Raw genomic sequence first — 18,060 nt, forward strand, 5'->3', positions numbered from 1 at the left:
TATATCACAGACATGTAACAAATGAAAAAATAACACAAAGCTAAGTAATAGTTCAAATATGAAACAATGTTCCTAGAATAGTTTGGGTAGCTATTCTATTACTTTCTTCCTTCCAAATCATGTCATTGGTGAGCATAAGATTTCTATGTGCTTTATCCACCTTTTATGAAAGAAACAAAATTCTTACTTGAGAAGGAAGCCTTCATGACAACTGTCACCAATGTCATCATCATTGAGAACTGTATCAGCTATCTAAAATGTACCACAAAAAAAAAGAAGTTATTCTGGTTATAATACGGCAGTGAAATAACACTCTCAAGTCTCGGTTCAACAGAACACATTGCCCTCATTTCTAAGCATCAAGAATCCTAATAAAGCCATCTCTGTGCTTCTATAAACTTTCAGGAGAACAAATGTGAAAACTTGTCAGGCAGGTTAAACAACAATTTTGATGAGAACAACTTCCTATTCTTTGCTGTCAGAATCAGGAGACGAATCTTAATGACACAGTCAGAAAGAAACCGGAACAGTTTCCTCAAGATTTCTCTATGCACTCTTACCGTGTGATTCAAAATGTCAACATGGGATTAAGAAACTAGATTATGGAATATAAGTAAACTTGTGTTTATCACCACTGACTTGTACACTGCTTTGTTAACCAAAAGTACTGCATTAAATACTGACTGCTTCTTTAAGGTCTGGAATTCTCCTACTTCTAAACTAAATAGGTGTAATTCTGTCACAACTGTCACTGACCAAAAAAGCCTCTTTTTGGCCATAAAACTCAGTATTTTATGTGTGTGTTATTAAAGTGGTTAATACTTCATAGGAATAGCATGTATGACAAAAAATGCACACTAGTAAAATTAGAATGCTACTAATATACATAATAGTAATAGAACTCAAGGGAATTGATAAGAGGTGGTACCATTGTTCTTATTTAATAATACAAGTCATGGCTTACATCTATTTCTTCAGGAACACTGTGTGATTTCATAGATGAAAGCAGCTCCATTACAGGAATTACTTCGCCAGTAAGCATTGGAATAATACTCTGACCCTGTACAAAAAAAGCAAAATGAGGCAGAAAAAAAAAAATTACACAATGAAGGTATCCCCTGCTTTTCCAAAGTTCGAGTTACACCACTTTGCTTTTATCAAAGACCTACATTAGTACCTGTTTTCAGTAACCAAAAGGAATCCAAAGAGGATTTTTGCTTTCACCAAAAAAAAAGGTGAAAAGCTAAAAGGGGTTGAGCACCTATTTTGCAATGAACCCCTCTAAGAGGCAGCACATAGCCTGAGCGCAGGAGAGGCCCTGCCAAGCTCCTTCCCCAGGAACTATCCCAGGCATCTCAGCATCAAGCCGCCTTAGCTGTGGATGGTGGTGAGCATCTGTGCTTTGTCTCGATTTATTTTGTGCATTCCTTAGCAGGGTGTGTTCTAAGGTATCTGAGATGTGTAAGACGGGTTATGTTTTGGGTCTGGGAATGCTCAAGAACTTTTCCACGTAAATTAATGGTAATTGCTTCCTCACTTTATGGCCATTTCAGTGTATGAAATGTTCTATAGGAACACTCCACTTTTGGATAGCGGGGAAAATCTGTATAGGACCAACAGGACAATAAAATATTAAGAACCAAAACCAAGAATGACACCCTTTGATAGAAACACTCAATAGCTTGTTAGAATACAGCCCCAAACATGTCTACTATTTCAAAGCATTTCTAAAAGATGTACGTACTATTTTAAAACTGATTTTCATCACTCACCATCGGGAAAATGCAAATCACAATTACTGAGATATCACCTCATACCTGTTAGGATGGCCAATATAAAACAAAAACAAAAAGAAAACCCAGAAAATAACAAGTATTGGTGATGATATGGAGAAATTGGATCCCTGTGCACTGTTGGAAGAAATATAAAATGGTGCAGCGACTATCCAAAACACTCTGGCGGTTCTTCAAAAAATTAAAAATAGAACTAGCATATAATCCAGAAGTCCTACTTCTGTATATTTATCCAAAAGAATTGGAGACAGGCTCTCAAAGAGATATTTGTACTTCCGTGTTCAATGCAGCATTATTCATAATACCCAAGGTATGGAAACAACCTAAATGTCCATCTATGGGAGCACGCATGAAGAAAATTTGGTGTATACATACAACGGACCTTAAAAAGAAGGAAATGCTGTCATACGCAACATGGATAAATCTTGAGGACACTATGCTAAATGAAATATGCCAGTCACAGAAGGACAAATAGTGCATTATTCCATTTATATGAGGTATCTAAGTAGTCAAACCCACAGAAATCAAAAGAAGAACGGTGGTTGCTAGAGGCTGGAGGGAAGGAAAAATGAGAGGTTACTGTTCAATGGGTATATGGTTTCAGTCATACAAGATGAAGAAGCTGTAGAGATCTGCTGTATGATAATGTACATGTAGTTAGCAATATTACACAATACACTTCAAGTTTTGTTGAGGATAGATTTCATGTTAAGTGTCCCTTTCCACAATTTATTTGTTTAAACTTTTTTTAATGTTTATTTATTTTTGAGAAAGAGACAGAGACAGAGACAGAACATGAGCAGGGGAGGGTCAGAGAGAGAGGAAGACAGAGAATCCAAAGCAGGCTCCAGGCTCTGAGCTGTCGGCACAGAGCCCAACGTGGGGCTCAAATGCACAGACCAAGAAATCATGACCTGAGCCAAAGTCGGATGCTTAACTGACTGAGTCACCCAGGCACCCCCCCCAACTTTTTTTTTAAACTTTTTTTTTAAGGTTTATTTATTTTTGAGAGAGAGACAGAGCATTAGCAGGGGAGGGTCCTTTACCACAATTTAAAAAATAAAAGTAAAGTAGTTTATAAGAAATTGATAAATTAATAAAAGATTTGCTTGATAGGAAAAAATAAATAAACTCATTTTCATCCTTCTGGGAATGACTTTCTTTAGTCAGAGTGGAATCATTGGCTTATCATTTACTGTTACATGCTATAATTAAATTGCCATGCCAAATTTAGAAAGGATTTCCTTTGATATTTATTTGAGATATAAAAATTCTTGTTAATTAAAGGTCATTGATGCATTTTATATTTAAAAATGAGGAAAAACTTGGAGCCTGGATGGCTCAGTTGGTTAAGCATCTGACTTCGGCTCAGGTCATGATCTCACAGTTTGTGGATTTGAGCCCTGTGTCGGGCTCTGTGCTGACATCTCAGAGCCTGGAGCCTGTTTCAGATTCTGTGTCTCCCTCTCTATCTCTGCCCCTCCCCTGCTCATGCTCTGTCTCTGTCTCAAAAATAAATAAACATTAAAAAAAATGAGGAAAAACAAGCACAAAAAGGCTCAGAAATAGTCAGCAAATAACTCAACACTCAACATCTACATTCACAATAAGGTTTAGTACTCAAATGCAAACTGAAATCATCACATATATGTTAACAATCAATAAAACAGACAAGTTTCCTTTAGAATTCAAGATAAAATTTGAATTATGTATCAAAAATGCAATTTTGAAATCTGTAGTTTCTAGAGTGAAATTCCAAGTTCAATATAGAACATCACAAACACAGAGTGTCTCAAATGGATGATCTCTCATTTATTCATTACCATCACCCCTGCCCCCAAATTTCTGGACCATCCTGAATACGTAAACTTTTAGAAAGGTAGATAAATTGTCACATGTCCGTTAAATTTTAGCTAAATATGTTTTCAAAACACATAAATAAGATCAATCTAACAGCTTTTTCCTCACTCACATCTCATGAAACTATCTTACTCAAACTTTTCAAATGTGTCTTTAAATCTCAGTCATTCCAAGAGTCATTTTTTGAGTGACTATACCCAGTTTTTCAGAAACTTGGGCTTTAAATGTGATGCTGTCTGTGGGAATTTTATGCTAAGTCCTAAGCCTCCTTGCAAGATATAGGTTTTATTTAAAAAAAAAAAAAGAATTCATCCTGTAGTAGCCTCCAAACATAACCACTCACTGTTTCTGTTTTTTAAAAGAATTTTTAAAATTCTTGTTTACAATTACAATCAACACAGGCAATTCAACAAGAATAATGACAAGCTATAAAGGGATTTCCTCATAAAGTGATTTTTATCAGATGATAGCTATAAGTATCCAAAACTTGCACTGAATGAAGTCAGTGATTGATTCCAGACTCATGTGTCATCCCCAAATAGTATTTATTTGTTCAAAATAAAGTCATTTTAAGCACATGATGGGAGATTCACAGGGATTCAGTTATCAAGCAGCTTCTTTTCAGAAAGGAAAACTGTAGGAAAATACTTTCCCTTCGGTGTAGGCATATATATAGTGCCATAAACCGTATCTCAGATATTTATCCTAAGTGAATGGATATCTTCATCAAAGCTTAACAAAAAAAATTCTACGAGCCTGAACACAGAAGAGACTCTAAAGTAAATCCCTCAAGTTTCTTTTCCTCCTTTGACTTCTCTAACTTGAACTTCTCAGCAGAAGAATGTTTCCCCTTTAAAAACCTTCTGTTGGTCCAAATACACAGAAGGGACACAATGACATTTTCAAGAAGAGCCCTTAAGAGAGAAATAAAACTGGGGCACCTGGGTGACTCGGTTGACTTCAACTCAGATCCGACTTGGATCTCAGCTCAGGTCATGATCTTGGTGCATGGGATCAAGCCCCCTATAGGGCTCTGGGCTAACACTGTGGAGCCTGCTTGGGATTCTTTCTCTCTCCATCTCTGCCCCTCCCCTACTTGTGTTTGCATGTAACAAAAGTGCAAATAAATAAACAAATTTATAAACAAATAAACTTTAAAAAAAAAGAAACAAAACTTAAAAATTAACAGTGGTAAATTTTTTAAGTATAGGTTTCTAGTTTGAAAAAAAAAAATCCCAGGAAAAGTAGAATTTTACTGGGTCCTAAATATCTTTATCTTGAGGAAACCCTACTAACTACTCCATAACTAGCAGGTACATCTACAGGTTGGTAAAAGTCCCCCCAGTACTTGGCACCCTGCTCATTACCAGTAAGTAAAGGCCAGGCTTTTCTGGGTAAACGGAAACATCTTCTAAGTGTCAGATCTTTCCCCAGGATTACCTCTCCTCTGGCCTGGGAAGCTATTTACAAAAGTACAGACATAACAATTTTGTAAAGTAGGTCATTCTACAGGGTTTTGTATTTTCCTGGTTTAAGTCCCTACATATTCAAATTTTTAGAAAAGTTACTGTTCAAAGTACTATTATGTCTTAGGTATGCTAAGGAAAACCACAGTAAGGACAACCCAGCCACAGACTGGAGTTCAAACAGAAGGAACACTGAGGGTGGCCAGCCAGCAGCAATGGGAGTAAAAGCAAAGAACCCTTTCTCCATTAGAGATTCCCCTTCAGAACATCTCTGCCCTGCACTAAAATGGTTTGCATTTAATTTCCATAAGGGAAAGTGTACCCTCGCAATCAAATATCTCAAATACTGGTGCCTGTGCCCTAAGGACATTAAAAGCCATGGGATAAACATGGCATGCTTCCCTAGAGACTTATTACCAGAAGAAGGTGAGGAATATCACTGGCAGACTGCAATATTAAATAGATATAAAATATAAACTGCATGACTTTTAAAAATACAATGTGAGACTTCAAATAAATATTATGCTTAGAACTGTGCCTGCACCCCCAGATATCTTAGGAGTATACTCACTTCCCTCCTGTTATAACTTCTGTGGAAATGTCTGAGAAGCAACGCCTTAAAGAAAATCTCATATAAAACTTAAAATTTTTAGTATGAACAAGTTATTCAAAACTTACTCTATACAAACAGAAAAAAGGTAGCAAAATTGCTATTATTCTTCACTTATTTAACTCTTCAGATCTAAGATATGGAAATTTTCATTTAGTTTATTCCATATATTTCCACAAAGGCTCTGTTCATTTTCAGATTCACTCTGTCAAAATAGTATGGCTTCAAGGCCTTAAGAAAAGTAGCCCTCAGGGGTACCTGGGTGGCTCAGTCAGTTAAGTGTCTGACTTCAGCTTAGGTCATGATCCTGTGGTTCATGAGTTCAAGCCTGCATCTATGCTGACAGCTCAAAGCCTGGAGCCTGCTTCGGATTCTGGGTCTCCCACTCTCTCTGCCCCTCCTCTGCTCACATTCTCTCTCTTTCTCAAAAATTTATAAACATTGAAAAAAAAATTAAAAAAAAAGAAAAAAGAAAAGTAGCCCTCAGCCTTATATAGATACATGTCATGAGGTTGTACTTTTTGATAGCAAGCATTCTGTATCTTACCTGATCTTCCATTCTTTCTGTGCCTTCTAAGACTATTTTCTGGACATTTTCTTGCCTTTCCTAAGCAAGAGAAAATTTATTAAAGTTAAAATTAAAAAAAACATCTTGATACTTGTTTAGTTTTCACTATACAGTTAAATGGTAGACATGCTGTTGTGTAATTTAGTTCATGGGAAAAATACTTTCCACATTAGGGCAGGAAAAAAAGGGAGGGGGCAGGAAATTAATCCAACAAATTCCTTCTCTTATAAACAATACAAAATAAAATAAAAACACCCTTTTTTCTGTAGTTAAAAAAAGATAAGTTGTCAGAAAACAGTCAATGTAACATCTGCATAGTTTCACAAAGGAAACTAATGATTTGTACTTTTCAAATTAAATAAGATCAAGTTGAATCTGGGGCTTCCTGATTTTAAATGATTTTCATAAACATTTAAAATAAGAAAACATGTATGTAAACATAGTAAAACACTATTCTTTTGAAAGACGCTATTTCTCTTCACTATTTGGTAAAAGCCTTGGAAGATTAATAATGCTTTAACAGACTTCCACATTAGTATCAAAACCATAGAGCAGAAGAGAGTTAAACTTGTTCTTCGGATCTGCCAAAAATACACGAAAATATAAATACCACTAAATATTAAACTGCAGGATTTAGGGGATGACAGTAATTTCCTCTGGCTCAATCTGCAAAATTAAAAGGAGCATCTCCTAGAAACCATTTCATCCAATCTCATTTTACAAATTTCAGAACTAGGTAAAGTTAAAGAGACCAAAGGCTACATGGCGAGCTGCTTATGAAACACTTGTTTTGAACTGCTTGTACCTACACAAAGTACTAAGTGAAAAACAGGGTCATGCAACGCAAAAAGAAAAAAAGGTTTTATGGTTAAAGGTTCCCAAGACAAACCCATACTCTAAAACTTATTACAATATTCTTAATTTCTCTGTTTTAGCTTTTTACTTGTAACAGAGAGCTATCATCCCCTGCCTTTAAGGGTTATTATGAAGATCACTGACATCAGACTACTAGACCTATCTATCTAATAGGGCAGATGCAGGGGCACCTGGGTGGCTCAGTGGGTTAAGCATCGGACTTCAGCTCATGTCATGATCTCATGGCTTGTGGGTTCAAGCCCCGCGTCGAGCTCTGTGCTGATGGCTCAGAGCCTTGAGCCTGCTTTAGATTCTGTGTCTCCATCTCTCTCTGCCCCTCCTCTGTTCATGCTCTGTCTCTTTCTCTCTCTCAAAAATAAATAAACATTAAAAAAAAATTTAATAGGGCAGATGCAAATAATAGCTACTGCTTGAAATTAATTGCATAGAATTTCTAAAAATTAGATATAAATGTATCAGAAGATAAACATTCAATGGCTAGATTAGCATGATTAATACGCTCAAAAATCACTCACCTTGTGCATCCATATCCTTCCTTTTCTGATAATATGTGTTAGTCTATCAACACACACTCTGTGAAGCGGGAGGTAGAAGCTAAGTTCGGTCTGTGGAAGTATAATTGATAGACCATATGTGCTCCTATCTCCATTCCAGTTTCCATCAAAGATCAATGAAACAATAATGACTCCTTTTTCAGAAAGGACAAAAAACTTCACATCTATAGCCCCACTCTCTGCGTTTCGGAGGATTTCTCCATTTAAGGTGTGGTTGGCAAGAAAAGTTATTTCTCCATCGCTGAGAAGTAGCTGTTCTGTCTTAGGAGCCCAAATGTGTCTTACTCTAGGACCAAGAATATTGTCCCAGTAAGCAAAGGTAGCTGCTAATAGAGGTGATTCACCACTTAGAGCAATCTCTGTCTTGGCAACAGCTGGAGATGGTGGTGGACAGAGATTCGACATCACTGCATCCCAACTATCACATTATCCAAATGCTCCAGGGATATCTAAACAATGACATACAAAATCAATAATTAGGTTCAGCAATTTTAAAGTCATAGCTCAGAAACTCAAATGATAAAGGCCTATGTGGTTTTCTCCTCTTCAGTCAAAAAGGATTTGAAAACATGTCCCACCAGCTAGCATGGCAAGTGCACATTAAACGCTTGTGAATATGATAACCTTGATACATAGTAAATTGTCACCTATATTCAGAGAATATACTTAGATGTCCAAAATAATAATGACCTAAAAAAAAAGGGCCTTTGAACATTAATACGAAATACTATACACTACAGCTCATGGAATAGACTCACTGTTCCCAAATATCTAGTCTATGTGCAATTCTATTATCACTGGATATTTGCTCCTTAAACCACAGCAACTAAAGAGGAGCAAATTGGGCAGGGGAGGGTTCTGCTACAGACCACCACACTTGTTGTGGGTTGAACCATGTCTGCCACAAAATATATGTTCAAGTCCTACCCCTCTGTATTTGTGAGTGTGACCTTATTTGAAAATAAATGTAATCAAATTAAGATGGGGTCATATTGGATGAGGGTGGATCCTAATCCAATGATTGGTGTCCTTAGAAAGATTTAGAGACACACAGACAAAGAGGAAATGGGGTTGTGTAAAGACAGATGTAGGAATTGGAGTGATATGGCTACAAGCCAAGGAAAGCCAAACATGGCTGGTAACAGCTATGAGCTAAGGGGCAAGGAAGGATACTTCCCTACAGCCTTCAGAGGAGCATGTCCCTACAGACACCTTATTTTGGGCTTCCAGCTTCCAAAACTGTGAGAATAAACTGTTGTTGTTTTATATTACCCAGTTTGTGGTACTTTGTTATGGCAGTCTTAGAAACAAGTAAAGACACCTGTCAATAAAAACATCCTAAAGCTGTTGGAGGTGGTGGGGGAGGGGGGGGCGGGACAGGGAAGAAGGGAGGAAGGAAAGCAAACAAGAAACAAAAAACAGAAACAAAAACACAACAATCTGGGACCATAACAAAAATGAGCAAAAAGTCCTGTTATTCTCAACAAGTTCTTAGGGTACTAAAGCCCAATTCAGTGTTTAACATGACACTGAAACATCAAGAGGAAGATAAATACATTTAATATGCTACTTAAATTTAAGGAAGCAGCGTAGCATTGCACTGAGTTCATTACAAAGAGACTTCTATGCTAAATGGCTAAAATAAAAAAAAAAAAAAAACTTTAGTTATTTAGAACATGTAAAGAGCACAGTGACTGGATGGGATACTGGCCAAGCCTTTCAAACCACTGAGATAATACACACAGAGACAAAAGCAAACTGCCCAAGGTCACAGAGTCAGGCAAGAATCGAGGTCTCATACATCTTAACCCACTGAAATATAACACTCTTAAGGTATATACTCTGTGATATTAGTGTAAAATGAATAATTCTTTGCCTAATTTTAAAACTGAGGGGCACCTGGCTGGCTCAGTTGGTGGAGCATGTGACTTTTGATCTTGAGGTTGTGGGTCTGAATCCCAGGTAAAGAAATTACTTAAAAACAAAATCTTTTTTTTTTTTTTTTAACATTTATTTATTATTGAGAGACAAAGAGACACAGAGCGTGAGCAGGGTAGCGGTAGAGAGAGGGGGAGGCACAGAATGCGAAGTAGGCTCCAGGCTCTGAGCTGTCAGCACAGAGCCCGATGTGGGGCTCGAACTCACGATCTGTGAGATCATAACCTGAGCCGAAGTCAGGTGCCCAACCAACTGAGCCACGCAGGCGCCCCTAAAAACAAAATCTTTAAAAACAATTGAATGCATATATTTAAAGACCCAAAATGAAAAGAACCATAAGAAACCATTTAAACCAAAAGAACCATTTAAGCAAGTCTAAAATTGTGGAATGTGTTCATCATAATGATAAAGGATAGCAATTAATAAGTTAGTTATGATATACCTATCTTTGATTGCAGGACTGCTTTGGGAGGTACATTTGATCTGTAACTACAATTCATTTACTTAAAGAATTTTATCTGCATCTTGTCAAGAGTTCAGACACTGTTGAAAAGCAGTAGCTTCTATTTTTAGAGTATTAGACGAGCATTTTTATCATGCATGTCAAGGATAGGTATACGGATCTTTGCAAAAACACTTTATTGTATGCATGTGTAGAAATGATTTAACAAATAGGCAGTTTATGTATGTATCTTTTAGTTCCGTAATTCATTTAGGCAATGTTTACTTTTTAATGTGTCATATCAACTTAATAGTCTCAAAAGACTATACTGGACATACACTGTCTAGTTTATTTACAATATCTACTGTTTTGGATACAATTTCAACAGTTTACAATGACAGAATACAGGAATGTAATTTGAATTAAAACTGTAATGATGTTATTTGTCATCATTAGTAACAACAAACTGGAGGCCAAGGAGATGGATTAACAGCCACAAAATTGTATTGTAACATTTTTCTTTTGTTCTTCTGTTTTGAATAAAAAAGGTGAATATTTGGGGCATGTGAACCCCGGGCTCAGTCCGTTAAGCATCTGACTTCGGTGCAGGTCATGATCCCACGTTCATGGGTTCAAGACCCTGTCTGTGCTGACAGCTCAGAGCCTGGAGCCTGCTTCAGATTCTGTGTCTTCCCCCCTCCTCTCTCTGCTCCTCCCCCTCTCACACTCTCCCCAAAATAAACCTTAAAAAAAATTTTTTTTTTTAAAAGATGAATTATCATAAGAATAAACCTTTACCTCAAACATTTCATCATTACGTTGAAAATAGAAGCATTTCCTAAAACCGAACTGAGCCCTAGAGCAACATCTGGTTGGATTATGGGGATGGGGAGATTTTTACCAGATTGTGAAAATTCAACTATCACAGACCATTAATTACATTCAGTCTCATTGCTAGTCTCATTAGAAAGAAAAGAAAGGACAAGGTCCATGCTGAATTGTTTAGCTTAAAATCCTGTCAAAATTAATAATTTTGAGAAATGAAATGTTACAGAGAAGAAAAGTTAGGAGAGCTGTAAAAATACTTTTACTAACACTTAAAGTCATCATCCTTGGTAAGGAAAATCCATATATATAAAGGTGGCTGCAAAAAATCGGGCCAAAACCAATAGTCTTTTATCTATATATCTATATGTAGTTGGCTACTCCAGAAGGTAATCAAGCAATAGCCATAAGAGTCTTTTGAGGGAAGCCAGGATCCAAATTGGGTGACACGGTGGCTTGCCACTCCTGTAAACAAAGAATAGGGTTCATGAGGATGTACCAATATACTTACTGAAAATCATCCAACATATGCAGGCATAAAGATTATATTAATTACCATCTGTAAAACTTCTGGCAGAGTAGTAGGTTTGAAGCTTTGCTTTTTCTTAAACTTTTGCTAAAAATCAGCCGTCTCTTCTCTCACTGGTATTTACAAAGTTGGCTGGCCCACTGCTGTTGTAAATCAGAACTGTGCCATCATAAGGCTCACATTTCTTGTGACCATGCTTTCAGTTTATTTTCTCCCGGCCCGAAAAGAAGCAGGATCCTTAACCAGCCCACTTCCTAAAACAGATGATGCTCAGGCCAGCTTTAATGACAGAGAACTGTTTGTTAACACCAGACTGTGGGCAACACTTTCTAAATTTTTATCAGGCAAGACTCGGAAATGAAGTTTAGGATATCACTATCAAGCTATCTCTGACAGATCCAAGTTTCTCACATAATAGGAAGCCTAACCCACACAGCTCCTTAGAACTACTTAATTACCATAGGGCCCTAGGGCAGGCTTGAAAGACAGGACTCTTCATTGTTTTTTGTTTTTTTTTTGTTTTGTTTTGTTTTGTTTTTTTAACTTCTTTCCCTCCCAAAGCAAATTTTGGACTGCTAACAGAGCCAAATAAAGAGACTATTTTATCAACTTTATAAAGAGGGAAAAAAAATCTTTAGCTCCAATGCACTGTTTCCTGGAGCAGGTTAGTGCTGGCTTAGTGCACCATCAGCAACGTTGTCTAGAATTTCTCTCATTTTTGTTTTGGATGTATAAAAAGCAGACATCACCAGGTGATTTTCCAACTAATTGAGTGCTTTCGCAAAGCAGCAGGGTTTGGGGAAGGTGCTGGCCAAAGGTATCTGCATCACATAACACCATCGTATTCCAAGTATTCTGACTCTGTATTATTAAGCTTTCATATAATATACTCTAGCTTCTGTGAGATTTCTTCCCATTATAAGTTTCCTTAAGCCTGAGAAAGATGGTATCAGTATTTTTCAAGTTAAAAGTACAAATTAAAAGTAATGCCATACATGTTGTGTCCCCTTGCTTTGCATCACAGGTGAGGGATGGGAACAGTCGGAATCGAAAATTATCCACTGGCCACAACCAGGCTGTTACTTTGCTAGAGCCCAGCTAGCAATCTCCAGTGTTTCTCAAAGGGCCATCTCTCTTGGGCAAGTTCATGACCTCCCTCTGCTGAATACAGAAGACTGGTGAGTTCACGGGGTGACTCAGACCCCGTGTGGGCACAGTAGTCATGTAATCAGGGCACTTCTTTCTGCAAAAGATACCATCAGCCAAGTGATGCTCAAGTCAAAGGTCACTTCCTTTAAGTAAGTCTGTGTAACCTCGGAGCTGTGAAGCAAGTCATGACCCATACAGTGGGAGCACAGCCCAGTCTAGAATCGCTCCCCAAATTTACAAGGCATCAGCAATCTCTAGAAACTTCGATTCGAATTGGGTAGCTATGTGGTACAACCCGGGCCACCATCCCACCCCGCAGTTATCTCCTCTCGAAACCCCGACTCGGGGTTCACCGAGCACCACCCGCCCCTGGCCTTCCCCAGGACCAGGCCTCTCAGTGCCGGAGGCGCCTTTCCCTCGAACCCGCGGTGCAGGTGGTGCGGCGGGCCCCTCTGGGTCTCACATAGGATTCCTGAAAGGGGACGGCTCGGGAGCTGCGGGCTGGAAAGCCGGCTAGAGGCCCGGTCTGCAGCCCTGGTCTCCCTGCCGCCGCTGCCGGGAAGGCGGGGGCCCGGATGGAGGCAACTCCACTAGTCACCAGCTGGAAAACCTGATGCCGGGTTTCGGTCAGGGAGGACCAACCAAGCCCGGAGGATAGGTGCCGCCGCGACCGCCCCCGCACGGTCCCAGGACCCCGACCCCAAACAATCGCCGGCCCGCCGGCTTCTCACTCACCCACTCGCCACCACCAGCGACTCAGCCGCCGCGGGCGCAGGGACCGCAACCGCAACCCGGCCTCCGCCCCGCCCCGCCCCCGGCCCCGCCCCAGGGCCCCGCCCCAGGGTCCGGCTCCTCGCTCGTGTTCCGGCCCCGAAAACCCCTTCACGCCGCAGTTGTTTCCCGCCTGGTGCTCCTCTGAGTAGATTTTACCCAATCTTTCGCTCGTCATCTTCAGCGAATATTGTGAAAGTAAGCGGAGGGGAGAAAGGATGAGGAAAACAAAAGCACACACCTCCGAAGCACACACCTCCTGATATCTCTGGACCCCGCCCCCCGAAGGGAAGAAACCGGGCAGCGGGGACGGTTGACGCTTCAAACGCCATCTTTTACGTGGGCGGAAGAAGTCGCTGCTTAATTTCGTTTTCCTCGTGGGACACCGTAGGTGCGTCTTGAAGTTTTCGATTTGCATTTACGTGAAGGCGGGAGGCATGTGGAAGAGGGCGGGCTCCATTTGTTCCATCCCTTTGTTCGATGACGCGTTCGGTGAAAATGGGGGGTAAGGTGTTAGCCGAGATAGTGGTGTCATTAGTGAGGAAAGCTGCTTAGACCCGAGAAAGCAGAGTTGGTAGTTGTGAATGGTTTGTGCTTTGACAGGTAGTGGGCGCTCAATAAGTGTGTTGAATTAATGGATTTATTTTCTCCTTATGACACTATTAAGTGTGCTGTAACTTAACTTCAAGTCTGATTAGGTAATTTCCTTTTCCCGCAAAACCTAGTCACCACAGTTTTGTCTTCCTTACGTACAAGCATTTTCTTAAGCTTGATTTTCACACTTTTTTTTTTCAACGTTTTTTATTTATTTTTGGGACAGAGAGAGACAGAGCATGAACGGGGGAGGGGCAGAGAGAGAGGGAGACACAGAATCGGAAACAGGCTCCAGGCTCTGAGCCATCAGCCCAGAGCCCGATGCGAGGCTCGAACTCACAGACCGCGAGATCGTGACCTGGCTGAAGTCGGACGCTTAACCGACTGCGCCACCCAAGCGCCCCTGATTTTCACACTTTTAAACGTCATTTTTGCTAGCTGCGCAACGTGGAGAAGTTGGGGTTTTTTAGCCTTCGATAATGTACTTCACCATTCTATTTGATGTGCCGTATGATTTGTTTCTAAACCTCGAGTTGATTAGCCTTTGGTATGCAGGTGTATATATCCATGGTACAGAGGAACAGCACTTAACATTTTTCATCTTTAAAAAGCATACAGCACAGAGGCGCCTGGGGTGGCTCAGTCGGTTGAGCGTCCGACTTGGGCTGAGGTTATGATCTCACGGCCTGTGAGTTTGAGCCCCGCGTCGGACTCTGTGCTGACAGCTCAGAGCCTGGAGCCTGCTTTGGATTCTGTGCCCTACTCGTGCTCGCTCTCTCTCTCTCTCTCTCTCTGTCAAAAATAAATAAATATTAAAAAAAAATTAAAAAAGCATACAGCACATCTTTATCATTGAGGAAGAAAAGAAGGAATAAATACACAAATGACTCCCTCAAACTTAACACCCTTTGCAGAATTAGATCCCTTACCCAGTCAGTGCTGTATGCTTATATCATAGCACCAAATAAGTACCATTCATTTAGTTCCTATTGTGTGTTCGGTACTGTGCTCCTTAGTCAATGTCTTTCAGTGGATTAGAGCAAAAAACTCCAGAGGGAGAAGGTAGTTGTGACTTAGTACTGTGATCCACAGTACTTGTATGGTGTAAAATTTTACATTGGAAGGTGTAAAATAGGAGGACAGATATCCTAGTGTCCATCCCTTCTTCAGGGAACCAAAGAGAAAATGATACTAAATACATAGTAATGTGATCCATATTAGCAGAACCAAAGGATGGCTTGGGAATCTGGCTTTAACCCTTATTTCCTCCAGACTCTGTCAATCAGCCCAAATAAACCACCCCAAATAACTCAGCCATCTAGTGAAAATACGTTTTGTTATTGAAATGTTTCTTCAAGTAAGAGACTTAGTCCTCCATTTCCAATTCGACTAATATTCCAAGATCCTGTTTAGAAATTTTGAGCTATCCTCCTATCCACGTGTAATTAATTAGCAATCATACAAAAAGGCTCAACTAGGAGAGCAGTGAAGCAGATGGTTAAGAGGTTGGGCTCTAGAATCAGATCTGGTATAAATTCTGTCTTTGCCTTTGATCAGTTGTGAGACTGGGCAGCATGTAACTTCTCCCTCTCTCTCTTTCTTTTGTTTGTTTGTTTGTTTTTTGAGGTATGTACCTTCTCTTACCTCAGTTTCCTTAGCTACAAAATGGCAAGCAGAATAATTTCTCACCAGGTTGTTGTGAGGCTCACCTGAGATCAAGTAAGCTAAGAATTTAGAATAGCACATTCAAACAAGGGTGGATTTAATTTTGGTTTTAGTAATCATGCAAGGATAACAGAAGAAATAAGAAATGACTTGTAAATCTCTTAAACTGTGTACGTATTTATAATTCCAATAAATAGAGTATCAGAACCCAGGGAATATTATTGGTACATAACAAATGTCAGTTATTGGCAGGAAGTCTCCCCATCCTCTCTTTACTAATGTATTTCAGAAATGTCTTATGTACTGCTTTGGAGCCGGAGCTGAGGATTTGTTGATTACCTCCCATTTACCAGGATTACAGCAAATTAGATTTAACTGTGACTGGCATGGGAACTATCTGATGTCGACATGGATGAGGAATATTGCTATATAAACCACAGTGAGTTTAATTTCTTTTAAGTAATGAGATTTTATGTGATTGCCTTATTCATTGCAGACTTATCAATACGTACTTTATGGTGCATTGCCTTTTGGTTGCAATATAAATGAGCCAGCACCCAGCCGAGGTACTTCCAGTTACGATCTATTAAGTTAGTTCTGTGATCTAGTGTGATATAAATGGTTTAGAAAGCTCTAATGGGTCCACAACGGCTCTAATGATGCACATTGTAGGCAACACCCCTGTGAGAGAACATTAGGATCCCATGTGTATTTTCATGTCCTTCTGGGATTCACCATTGTATAAATGATAAACTTCTCATTGAGAAGAATCACATCCTCCACGAGGTACTAACCTCTGTTCCTTCCATGCTGGTGCTCTGCACCTCACAAGCAACAGTTGTGAAAGATCTAAGGCCCAAAATAAAGAGTCCCCAGGGAGAAGAAATTCCTAGTTAATTGCAGCATCATAGAACCCATAACAAGAAAGAGAACAAGTTGGAAGACAAGCCTACTGATTTCTTAAATCTTAGATAAGGTGCCCCCGGGTGGCTCAGTTGATTAAGCATCTGACTCTTGCTCAGGTCATGATCTCACAGTTGGTGGGTTTGAGCCCCATGTAGGGTTCTGTGCCCACAGCTCAGAGCCTGGAGCCTGCTTCAGATTCTGTGTCTCCCTCTCTGCCCCTCCCCCACTTGCACTTTCTCTCTCAAAAATAAACATTTAAAAAAATCTTAGACAAGATCATAAGCCAATTTCTTATAGAGGAAGACAGATTTTGAAGTTATATTTTGGTAAGTTTGTCATAATTTGACAGAATTTAGATGCAGTGGATAGTGCAGGGGGATAGTTTTGGTGCTGTCCTGTAATGCCTGAGTCACAGTGGAGTAGTGGCAGATAAGTGGCAGTGACTCCCTCTATAGCCACACCCTTCCCAGGCCCATTTCAGAATGTCTCCCTGAGTCCATCTGCCTGTCGGAAACCCCACTTGCAGCTCTCAGCATTTTTTTCATTTATGCTTGTACTTCACTACGCTTACTCGTATGTTGCTTTTAAGTAAGTTCTTTAGTTGTTTCATGTGTGGCTTCTACCTTTCAACTTTGTCACAGGCTATATGACCCAGGCCCATAGGTGGGCTTACAATTTCATCTTATGACTCCTTTGTTTTTGGTACATATCAGATATAAATGCCAGCTGGCTAACTGAAACTTGATTCCTGCTACTTAGAATTGTTATCCTTAGGCCAGGCTCCTGTCAGGCAAGGGCTTCTTTTGAAAATGGCCTTTGTCCTTATTCAAGGGCCAGAGTGATAGTGTTTCAGGTTCAGGATCACTTTGATTTGAAGTGGGTGAGGAGCTCATGTCGTTTTTTTGTTCTTAATTTTTTTTAACATTTAGTCATTTTTTGAGAGAGAGAGAGACACAGAGCATGAGTAGGGGAGGAACAGAGACAAAATCTGAAGCAGGCTCCAGGCTCTGAGCTGTCAGCACAGAGCCCGATGCATGTCTCAGACCCACGACCCACAAGATCATGACCTGAGTCAAAGTCAGATGCTTAACCTACAGAGCCACCCAGGCGCTCCAGAGTTCATGTCTTTTTTGTCATCAATGTCATCTTTCCTACCTCCTTTCCCACACAATTTTGTTAGCACAAAAAAGAAACAAAACAATAACTGTCCTTGGGAGCAATCTCAGGTCACTTAGTTTTAAAATGTTTTGACATCTTTTTTTTTTTTTTTAATTGAAGTCCAGTTGGCATACAATGCTGTATTAGTTTTAGGAGTACAACATAGTGATTGGACAATTGTATGTATTACTCATTGCTGACCACGATAATGCAGTCACCATCTGTCGCTTTACAGAGTTATTACAATATTGTTGACCATGTTCCCTCCGCTGTACTTTTCATCTCCGTGACTTATTTGTTTTATAAGTGGAAATTTGTACCTCTTAATCAGACATCTGTGAAGTTTTAACATCTAC

The 18,060-nt window shown here is 39.6% G+C and overlaps 1 protein-coding gene and 1 long non-coding RNA gene across 9 annotated transcripts in view; one reads left to right on the plus strand and one right to left on the minus strand.

The window, feature by feature from the left end:
* The window catches only part of C9orf72 (C9orf72-SMCR8 complex subunit), a 27,489-nt gene extending 13,843 nt beyond the window's left edge, over window positions 1–13,646 (minus strand). Inside the window, exons 1-6 of one of the 7 annotated variants that reach the window (XM_086685445.1) lie at window positions 13,346–13,408; window positions 11,203–11,397; window positions 7,689–8,176; window positions 6,277–6,336; window positions 965–1,060; window positions 188–252 (exon numbers count right to left, since the gene is read on the minus strand). In XM_086685445.1, the coding sequence (XP_086541571.1) occupies window positions 188–252; window positions 965–1,060; window positions 6,277–6,336; window positions 7,689–8,132 (665 nt within the window). In that variant the 5' untranslated portion in view covers window positions 8,133–8,176; window positions 11,203–11,397; window positions 13,346–13,408. Of the gene's footprint in view, window positions 1–187; window positions 253–964; window positions 1,061–6,276; window positions 6,337–7,688; window positions 8,177–10,905; window positions 11,183–11,202; window positions 11,398–11,488; window positions 12,409–12,456; window positions 13,323–13,345; window positions 13,418–13,622 lie in introns of those variants that run through there. The other 6 variants (XM_086685444.1, XM_086685446.1, XM_086685449.1 and 3 more) reach the window with 6 other exon arrangements.
* Window positions 13,447–18,060, plus strand: part of LOC147574874 (uncharacterized) — a 23,100-nt gene continuing 18,486 nt past the window's right edge. The window contains exons 1-2 of one of the 2 annotated variants that reach the window (XR_015243592.1): window positions 13,447–13,886; window positions 15,930–16,079. This is a non-coding gene — a long non-coding RNA (uncharacterized LOC147574874). The remainder of the gene's footprint in view (window positions 13,887–15,929; window positions 16,080–18,060) is intronic. The other variant, XR_015243593.1, reaches the window with a different exon arrangement.

This window comes from Puma concolor, chromosome D4 (genome assembly GCF_028749965.1).
Source record: "Puma concolor isolate L17-30 chromosome D4, mPumCon1.1.hap2, whole genome shotgun sequence".
Lineage (NCBI taxonomy): Eukaryota > Metazoa > Chordata > Mammalia > Carnivora > Felidae > Puma > Puma concolor.